At 42.2% G+C, this 10582-nt stretch overlaps 1 protein-coding gene across 1 annotated transcript in view; it reads right to left on the reverse strand.

The window, feature by feature from the left end:
- The window catches only part of LOC147896128 (Metallo-hydrolase/oxidoreductase superfamily protein), a 39871-nt gene extending 36552 nt beyond the window's left edge, over positions 1-3319 (reverse strand). Inside the window, exons 1-2 of the mRNA XM_087382596.1 lie at positions 3123-3319; positions 2412-2544 (exon numbers count right to left, since the gene is read on the reverse strand). Coding sequence (XP_087238722.1) covers positions 2412-2544; positions 3123-3253 — 264 coding nt within the window. The 5' untranslated portion in view covers positions 3254-3319. The remainder of the gene's footprint in view (positions 1-2411; positions 2545-3122) is intronic.
- Between the last annotated feature and the right edge of the window lie 7263 nt (positions 3320-10582).

The following is a 10582-nucleotide window of genomic DNA, read 5'->3' on the forward strand; positions in this document are numbered from 1 at the left end:
GTGAGAGTGATGTAAGTTTCGTACCCGTTATATTGGTATCAGAACATCAAACCTTTTCTTCCCAATAACTATGAACCTTGGGAGTTAGGAGCTGCTTTGCAAGCTGGGTTGATGTTGGCCTTGCCAAGTCAAGAATGGAATGAGGCTCTCTATTCCTCTCTCCTGAAGTGAATGTGTCAAATCTCAAAGATCCAAGATGGAGAGGAGGAAAAGTGAAGGTTACAAGATAATGAAGAGCCACACGACCCTCTCTCAATAAACAAGAAAACTCTCTGGACTGCAAAACACCATAGCTCAAGCCGAAGCACTCGAAGTACTAAGCTGTCTGAGCCAAAGATAGAGCTCTACAAAAACAACCAGGTTAGATAAAGCAGTACCTCACTACAGGATGACTTGTTCCCTTAATAGAAGCAAGGGCTTTACACACTCTACAAAGGATAGAGCACCATGTTGAAGGATCGGGGGAAGGGGCAGGAGGGGGGGGGGGGGGGGGAGAGAGAGAGAGAGAGAGAGAGAGAGAGAGAGAGAGAGTTTATTAAAGTCTTCGGAAGACCGATGGGTCCATGAGACTGCGAAAAACTTGCTACAAATCCAGCTAGAGGGGTGGAGATACTAACCGAGCATCCACACCCATACAGAAACAGAAAACTGTATCATACATAGTCATATCAAACAATATACAACAAAACCATCCTCCACTACCATCACAAGACAGAATGAAGTTCCCTCCCCTCGTCAAGAGTGAGGGAGTGATAGCATAAAATTAGATATGGCACTCAGCTGTCCCTAGTGGGTGTAGCCCAACACTATCTCTTGGTCATAACTCTACGTCTCACAAGGATGACCGTCACACCTATCGGTCTAGCTCCCACTCTGAACATGAAGGGAATGTCCCCAAGTGTAATCTATGCATCATCCCTCTGTCTGAGCTGTCGTGTCACTGGCTCTAGGTCACGATCATGTCTGAGACCTATAGAGCACACATCCGTGTGATCCGACTGAAAGAACTCAGTGATCCGGCTCTGTGTGTGTGTGTGTGTGTGTGTGTGTGTGTGTGAGAGAGAGAGAGAGAGAGAGAGAAAACAAGAGATGTTGGATGTGGGGAGCAATGGAATGCAAGGAGGAGACAACAAGTTGAAGAAACTGAAGTGTAATTACAAATGGATAATGAGAAAGCACAAAAGTTGGCCTATTTAGGGCCAAGCACCACTTAGGACAAGTGTTCTAAGTGCACTAGGACTAGATGTCGCAATAGGAGTAAGTATCCTAATAGTCCTACAGGGCTATACGAACCCCTAGTATGGCTGAAGTATCCTAGATACTGGTATACCTAGAAGCTAAGAAGAACACACACACACACACACACATGGGAGCACATAGACACATACACACACACAGACCACACAAACATGTACACATGCACACGTGCACACACAGACATATAGGCATGCACAAACCACACAAATATTTACACACAGGCACATGGACACACGTGGGTGCACATAGGCACTGGGCACATGTTCGCGCGCACAAACACACATGCATGTAGGCGTGTGCACTTGCACACGTGCATACACACAAATACATAAGCACACACATACATGATACAAATGCACATGCATAAATCACACACACACAAGGGTTTTACACACATACATACAAGCATGTGCACAAACACACACAATCACATGAGGAAGAGTAGATGCCTTCAGTTATGATAGTTACAAACTTAATTGCAAGCAAACGTCACAAATGAAAACTTTTCTCCTTAAAAAAAGGCTAACAACATTTTCATCAACCACCCATTCTATTGTTTTTGGTCAATGGTAAGGCTAAAAAGGTTATGTTTTGCCAAGGAGAACCTTAATGGCGTGTTTAAAGTGGAGACTTGGTTCCCCTAAGAATGAGCTTAGGGTAAAGGGGCTAGTAAAGAGGCGGATGCCTTGCAAATGTCAACATCCCCCTGTTTTTTTCATGGAAAGACCCAATAAAGAGGCATGAAAAAGGGCAAATATGCTTAGGTGTCAAGCTCTTATGAAAAGTTAAGTTAGTCTACATGTGGCATAGTACTAGCCCACCACTGCCTTTAGTATTGGGTATTTAGGTTTTCCACAAGTTAAATTTTTGCCTCAATTTTTTTGGAAAATTTATATTCTCTCTTTATGGGCATTCATGCGATGGCCTTACGTTTTGAAAAAAATAAAAAAATCCATAGGCGCAACCCCTTACACTATGAAAACGATAGGGGTGCACAAGACTGTGCCTTTACCCTAGTAGTGTGTGCTGCGAGAGTTTAGTCATCTATGTATAAATAAAGTGTTCAGCGCCCCCCCAAAAAAAAACTTGTCAATTTCAATAAAGATTTTCCTATAATGAGGTGCAAGTGAAGAAGTAAGCAAGGGAAGAGAGACCTCCAGGTACGTGAGCTGCAAAGGGGTGCTCGATCCGCTTGAACGTTCCTTTTTGTCAGTTTCCGTCACAGAGCTGGCAGTCTGGGCAGATGGCGACATAACTGTTGATCTTCTTGAGCATAACCTTAAAGAGCTGCAGCCAAATAGAAAACAGCCATAGTACAGAGAATTAAGGTGGCAATGCATAAAACTGAATCCCAACATGTACAACGGAGAGCAAAAGCACCGTAAACGCTGTAAAATGAATCTAAAAGTAATGTTAAATTTCTACGAAACGTTCATATAAACGTTTAAACATAAAGATAAACATTGTCCTTCATCATCAAGCCCAGAGTTGTGACACGTGGACCCTTATCCTCACCTAACCAGCAATCTCATCGTCTCATTTTGGCAAAAGACCCCGCCGCCAATCTCCTCTCTTCTCTATGAAAGCACCTGTCTTTCTTATCTATGAAAGCACTATCGTTGCAACAGAAACGAAAGCACTGCCCGTAGAGGTTGGCACAAAGGCGTACAACGGCATATTTACAGTTGAGCGCGATGCGCTTGAATGTGCACAGGGGTGCATGCATACAAATGTGCGTTAATCGTACGTGACTACACACGCAAAGACACCGCACATCTATCTCAAAATTTAGTTACCATGTGAGCTGAAGTGCAATCAAAACAAGAGAGGTAGGAGGAAAACAAGATGAAATAGGTGATGAGTACCTGGGAGGAGGAGGAGGCGAGCGATTGGAAGAACAAGAGCAGGGAAAGGATAAGGCAGGATTGGGATGAAGATGGAGATGGCTATGGCAGTTGAGGTATGGAGGTGCAAATGGAAGGCAGAGGCCTGCCATTGCAACACCTCCAAGCTTTCTTTTCCAGGCACCAATGCTCACATATAGACGAGTGTCCTCACAAGCCACGTGTCTCTCATCTCACCATTCATCTTTCTTGTTGTTCCACTTTGGAGTGTTTTGCACAGTGTTTATGCGCCCCCCCCCCTCCTCGGCTCGGTGCACAATTGAACCAATAGTAGGTGAGTTTTTTTACCCTCGCACGAAGCTCACGTATGTATCGGCCAGCCTCCTCACAAGCCTCCAACAGCTTTTCCACCAAGCCGCGAAATCTTCTTGTGTGCCTTGCCCCCCTCCTGAGTTCAAGATCCTCGAGCACCTCAGCGTATGGGGATGCTCTTGGCAATTATCAACAACCAAAAAAAAAAAGTGGAGAATCCACCAAGGCCCTACTTTGTTTTACAATTTAATGTACTACTTCTGAGAAGTTTTCATGTATACAAACAATGACGGTGAAATTGTGTTTAAATTGGAAGTGGTGAATTTTTGGAGGCCAATATGATAGGGTCAAGAGTTACTATGTCTTGGTAAAAGCCGTGTGAAAGGCGGGCTTCCATTCACCAGTGTAGACTCAATCAATTGCTCTCCAAACCGTGCGAGGTGGTTGCCCATCACATGGCCCTCTGACCATGTTGCCTCACAATGGATTCCAGGAGAAAGGGACAAAATAGAAGCGTTGGATCCTCCGCAAGCCCCAAATACACTGTACAATTGCTTCTCTCCACCGACCAAGTCGCAACGGCGCATCAACAGTTGTTTGTTCCTCCTAGCTGTTGGAAGACCAGTTTGTAAGAGAGTCCAAATAGGCCTCCAAAAACTCACCAATTCCAATTTAAGCACAATTTCACCCTCGGATCAATTGGAAACAAATCATAACTTTTTGTACAAATTTCACATACACAAAAACTTAGCATACTCTTATTTCCAGTAGTGATTCAATACAATGCATTTTTTTAAAGCACAACATTGTAAAAAATAGCATTAGTAAACACTAAGGGGAGGGGATGGTAGTGGGGGGCCTTTATTAAGGAGGGTTACTTAGGTTAATATGTGGAGTCACAAGGACTTCTAGATAAGTTTAGAGGGGGTCCCTACATGAGCGACACATGTCCCCCCTCGTGCAAGTTCATTAGCACTCAAGTTATAGGAGCTTTAGATGTTCTTAATCATGAGTTGAAGCCCCCACGTCACAACAGATTAGGATGGCGAGGGAGAAGCATGGGATGGAGACGGAGAAGTGTATATATGCTCTTGTTGCGGGTTGGCACGAGAGAAGCGCTAGCATGAAGCTTTGGCACATGCTCGGATGGAGGAGATGAAGGGGATGATGAAAAAGAGAGCTAACAAGAAGGAGATACAAGAAGCGGATTCGTGTTTCAATGGACAAACTATAGGATGTTTGTGCATGGTTGCAGAGTAGGGAAAGGGTAAGAAGTTATTATGTGCACACAGTTTTGAATGCGTGAGTGTTTGTCATGATGCATGTGCGTTGTTGCAGCTTGCAAGTGCGTGGGAGAGGTAGAGGGAGGCCTGCGGGTTCGGGTGTGAAGACAGGCACTGCTACAGCGAAGTTGATGGAGCTTAGTGTCACGATTGGGATTGGACATAGCGACATCAATGTTGGTCTTCTCGGATGTATGGAGAAGTTCTTAGAAGAATTATGTGTTGTGGGTCTATGTGGCATTGAGAGAGGCGATGCTTTGTTTCACGTACAACTTCAAATGGTTGCCGTATTGTATGCTACAAAAAGAGGTGCATCGTGATGTGCAAGGCTCTGAGACAAAAGCCATGGCATGATCGGGTATTGCATGAAGGACGCGGGGTTGTCTCATTTCCAAACTGTATTAACAAATATGTGATTGCGAAGGATCTGGAATTGGGTGTGGAAATATATGTGTGTTATGGCACGGACAAAATGAAAAACAAGGTTTATTTGAAAAGTAGTAACATCTTTGATCAATGCTTCATGTATTGGAAATTTAAATTGAGTTGCAAGATCAAGATGAACTTGATTACATGCTTGTTGAAAATTCTTGTTAAAAATGCCTCAAAAAATGCACTACTTCTAATTTAAACACAATTTCACCCTCGAATCAATTGGAAACAGATCATAATTTTTTGTACAAATTTCACATACACAAAAACTTAGCATACTTTTATTTCCAGTACTGATTCGATATAAAGCATTTTTTCAAAGCACAACATTGTAAAAAATAGCATTATTAAGCACTTAAGGGAGGGGATGGGTAGTGGGGGGCCTTAATTAAGGAGGATTAATTAGGTTAATTAGTGGTGTTAGGGAGACTTACATATAAGTTTAGAGGGGCGCCCTACATGAGCGACATGTGTCCCCCCTCATGCAAGTTAATTAGCATGCGAGTTATAGGAGCTTTAGATGTTTTGGATCATGAGTTGAAGCCCCCACGTCATAGTGGAGCAGGATGGTGAGAAAGAAGCATGGAATGGGGAGGGAGAAGTGCATATATGCTCTTGTTGTGGGATGGCGAGGGAGAAGCAACAACATGAAGCTCCAGTGGTGACTGGCACGTGCTCGGTTGGAGAGCTGCAATGAGGGATATTAAGGGGGTGAAGGGCTAACAGGAAGAGGATTCATGGTTCGATGGACACACTGCAAGATGTTTCATGCACGGTTGCAGAGAAGGGAAAGGGGTAAGAAGTTGTTGCATGCACACTATTTTGGATGGATGAGTGTTTGTCATAATTTGTGTGTGTTGTTGCAACTTGCAGGTGCATGGGAGAGGTAGAGGGAGGCTTGTGGCTTCAGGCATGAAAAAGCACTACTGCAACAAAGTTGATGTAGCTCAGTGTCACGATTGAGATTGGAGGTAGTGATATTGATGTTGGTCAATATTGGATCTTGGCAAGAAGCTTATTAATACATGTTGTTACAGTAACTATTGTACTACCTTTTAAAGATTATGAGAATTGTGAACTATTAATACATGGGTCTTGGCCCTGTCTTGGCAAGAAGCTTATAATCCTCAACGTGAAATTATTCTACAAAATAGAGCTTTGTACATGCAAGATGACAACAAACAAACAAGACAAGAAAATGACATCCAACACATGAATAATAATGACACCTGTTGAACCTTACAAATCTCATTATCCTTGGTCTTTTTCTCTTCTTAATTTTGCCATCATCGTAGTTATATTCTGCTACAAATGTTGCAAGGCAAATGTTGTCCACACCTTTTCTTTTGTTGTATTTGTTTATGATAGTTTCACATGTTATGTATATGGATTTAGTGGGGAGATGTTGTAGTTGTTGTCTTTGTTTAAGAATGAGGGCTCTATTTTCTTGTTTATTTGTGTTCATAAAATAGAAGTTCCTTGTTGTTCTATGTAATGGTAAAGACAAAATAATAAAAGATGCTAACTGTGCACTCATTTCTCATGCATGTAAAAACGTATTTCCCATTCTTTGTAGTCTATCGTGTGTACTATTGTTATCTTGTATACATGTTTTAATTGTTTATTATTGTATTGTCCATTTTTGTAATGTATGAAGTGCGATATGTTGTGGCTGAGTATGGGTCCATAATGTATCCATATTTGATTGCCACAAGGAACTCATCTTTGGATTAAAAGCATTTGTGAAAATGTATTTTGGTTCTCTTCTCAAGAATAGGGTTGTTTTTTGTCTCGTTTTGGTATTTGTGATCGTAGTGCTAGTATGTATGTTGATATGTCTTCTCCAATATTGTTGATCCATTTTGCAAATGCCATACTTGTTTTGACTTCTATGTAGTCTATATGTGTAGCAATGGTTGTGTATATTTCTTTATAAATGTGCAGTTCTTGTCTTGTAGGGGTGTTAGAATGAGTGAATGACCACCAGACGATTAAAGAAGCAAAGTGACTTAGCAACAACAAGGAAGTCTTTAAGAGAAATAAAGTGCTTGCACTGCTACTAGCAGGAGCTTAGTGCCTTCCAAAGAAATAAAAATACTACAAAGGCTGAAACTAGAGAGATCGTATAAGTGCTAGGTGAGCCGAGAAATGACCATGCAATCCGTGATAGCTTGCACAAGAGTCCAAAGGTATGTTCAATCAACACAGCATCGAAGCCAACAGATGTGAAAAAGTTTCCATTAAGGAAAAGATGCAGAGAAAATCGCCCGAGGTAGAGGACCCAAGGAAGAGCACCAACGTAAGCAAGATAACCAACACATAATCTGGTGGAGACTCTAAGCTGGGTAAGGGAGTAGCTCTCGATCATCGTCTGAAGAGCCAACATGCACAACGTGAAGGCGGGAGGCTACAAGAGCAGTGACTGAGGCTATGTGAGCAACAACTGATTGTTCAAAAAGGGACGTGCAAAGGTATTCGAAGTGGATCACGTAGTTCGTAGACGGAAGGTGAGCGTACAGGAAAACCAAAAAGATGTGTGTGTCAGTAATTGTCATCATTATCATTACTATCATTATCATTAAAGTACTGCTAAATCCCAAGGACTGCAAGGGTCCCCAAGGGTATGTGTGTGTGTGTGTGCATGTGTGCATGTGTTTTTGTGAGTGAGAGGATACACAAGGGCCGAGATGCAAGATCAAGCATGGTGCACAGTGTTAGGGAAGGGGGACTGCTTAGACAAGGAAATTCGCATAACGTCCAAGATTTAAGGTTCTTTGAAGTGTGGATCTGTTAGGCATGCAGGGACAACATCCTATTCTTTATTTGATGACAAACCAAAGCGATATTACCAAAGCAAGATTTTGGTAAATTTAGTTTTGAAGCGGCAAGGTCTTGAGCCATTCTTGGAGAGGAAATGCATTTTGCGAGAAACTATAAATGGTTTGCTCAATGGCCTCAAGTGCCTTGCCATGGATTATAAGGAGCTTTCAAACACCCTTTTAATTGTGAGGAGTTTTGATTAGAAGATTAAGCTGTCCCCAAGTGATGAATTTCTTGCTTATATGCTGCTAGAAATGAAGGAAACATAGCTTTACTTAGCACACTACTATGACTTTGGCAGTAAAACACCATGTTGTCCCCAGTTGTTGCACCTCATTCCGTGAGCCTCTATGTAGAACCCATATAGCTCTTAGCAAGTTCCATTTAGAGGACTTGAGCATAGTAACATAGACTTCCATCATGGTAATAACCTCAAACAAGGGAGTCAGTGTGGTAGCTTTTGCCATAGTCATAGCCACACACAATTGTACACTACTTTACTCAAACTACCAATCCAAGTGTAGCATTTGTGCTTCTCAAAAAATTCAAGCATCTTTGCTCAATTGAGTGAAGTGTGAACTAAAGGTAATACCATTTAGGAATTTGAGATGAATGGAGCAGCTTTCTCCTGGATGTATCGAAGCAAGAAAGGCAAAAGGAAAATCTGGTGAAAAATATGGGGAGGCATTAATGAGGAGGTAGAAGAATAGTTGGGCTGAAGGAGGTTGTGCCAAATGGTTGAGCTACAAGGGGGTTAGGCAAAAACATTTTCTAGGATATCTCAAGTGAGGAGGGGGCTCCCAAGAGGCTGCAATATCATAGCCTCCTAGGGGCCCCCTCACGCTAGAATATCATAGCTTCCTGGGAGCACCCTGTACCCATTTTTTCTACCTTTAGTGGGCATTGCTAGGGATCCTAATGGGCAAGCCTTGGCCTTATGAAGGTTAGAAAAAAATGGTAGAGAAGGCTCCTAGGAGGCCACCATATCCTAGCCTTCTTAGAGCCTCCTCCGCCCATGTTTTTTGCCCTTCATTAGGCTAAAGAATTGTACAACTCTCCCCTTCATAGGGCACAAAACTTCCATGAATAAAATTAGAAGGGATGCCAAGAGGTTGTGATAGGGTGGACATGGTATCAGTGGCTATTGTACAAGGGCTTTGAATAGAAGAATGGGGCATTAAGTGATCAATGGTCTAGCCTGTGAAGGGCAAAAAAAGTAGGCAGAAGTGGCTACCAGGAGGCTACACTATGTGGCCTTACGGGAGCCCCCTCTACCCATTTTTTTGTCCTTCATTGGGGCATTACAAGGGCTCTCAATGTGGGAAATCCTTTAGAGCCCTATGAAGGGAAAAAAGATGGGCAGAGGGTGCTCTCAAGATGCCATCATATTGTGGCCTCCTAGGATCCCCTTTGCCTTTTTTTCCCCGCTTTAGTGGGCCAAAGGATTACCCATTTCTTGCCCTCCTTAGGGCCAAACATTCCAAGTAGGAATGCAAAAGGGATGCTAAGAGGTTATGGACATGGGATGCCAAGAGTTGTAGATTCCATAAGAATGAGCATGTAATGTTCTATCTACTTTGACAATGTCATATGATTGGGAAGGAATAAGCTTTAATACATGATACATGTAGCTAGGGAATAGGGATTGTAGTCAAGATTAGATGACTATTCTTGTCCATCATTACACCATTCTTTCCTCTATCCTAGCAGATGGATGTTCCCACAAACGTAGGGAACACACCTATACATGTAGAGTGAGGGGAGAGACGACTCAGTTGTGTTAGTGACATTAGTTTGGATCTTGTAAGTAGGGTAACATCATTTCTAGGTATAGGATGCTAAATTCAAACGAGTGCCCTAAAATCTTGGCTGCACACTTATCACCTATGCTAAGGTTGGCAGTTTGAGAGTGATGTTGCTACACTTAAGAGTGCATTTTAGTATGAGGGGTAGCTCCCAAAGAAGGGTGCATTTAATGCTTCCATTTGCACTGGGAGTGGAGAGGAGTTTGAGGTTACCTCAACAATGAGGCAGTCTTGGTCTCCAATGTGTAGGGCGGTTGATCAGCTATTCGAAAAGCAGTTGGGATAGAAGTTTGGTTTGCATTCCCTTTCTGATAAGATGTTATATGTGTGGGAGGGCAACCATCAATGATTGGGGAGTCCTATAGAGAGATCAGAGCAAGACATATTAGGGTTATGTGTGCTTTAATTGACCCACAAAAGACTAGTAAAATTGCCGTTCTTGCAAGACTCCAATGCATGGATTCGTAAGACTCTTTTCAGGGTCTCCAAACATATGAGGGTCATGTGCACATTAATTGACCCATGGAAGACTAGTGAAACTACCCTTCTTGCAAGTCTCCAGTGCATGAATTCGTAAGACTCTTTTTTACTTTCCTTTTTCTATTAATATATACTTTCAGTTTGTTGATTCATTTTTGTTTGAGATTTTATGTTTATAGACTCTAAGACTATGTCTCTTTATGTGAAATTTTTACATTATACTTGCTTTGTCAATGTGTTGTAGGTTGAATTTAACATAGACATAAAGAAAGAGCTTGAGACAATTATAGCAACAATTCCATCGGAGAAGAGAGCGGCTATTGAGAAGAAAGAGGTTGATGCAATTCAA

Source organism: Dipteris shenzhenensis, chromosome 12, assembly GCF_047967505.1.
Source record: "Dipteris shenzhenensis isolate YYH24624 ecotype China chromosome 12, Dip_SZ_1.0, whole genome shotgun sequence".
Taxonomy (NCBI): domain Eukaryota; kingdom Viridiplantae; phylum Streptophyta; class Polypodiopsida; order Gleicheniales; family Dipteridaceae; genus Dipteris; species Dipteris shenzhenensis.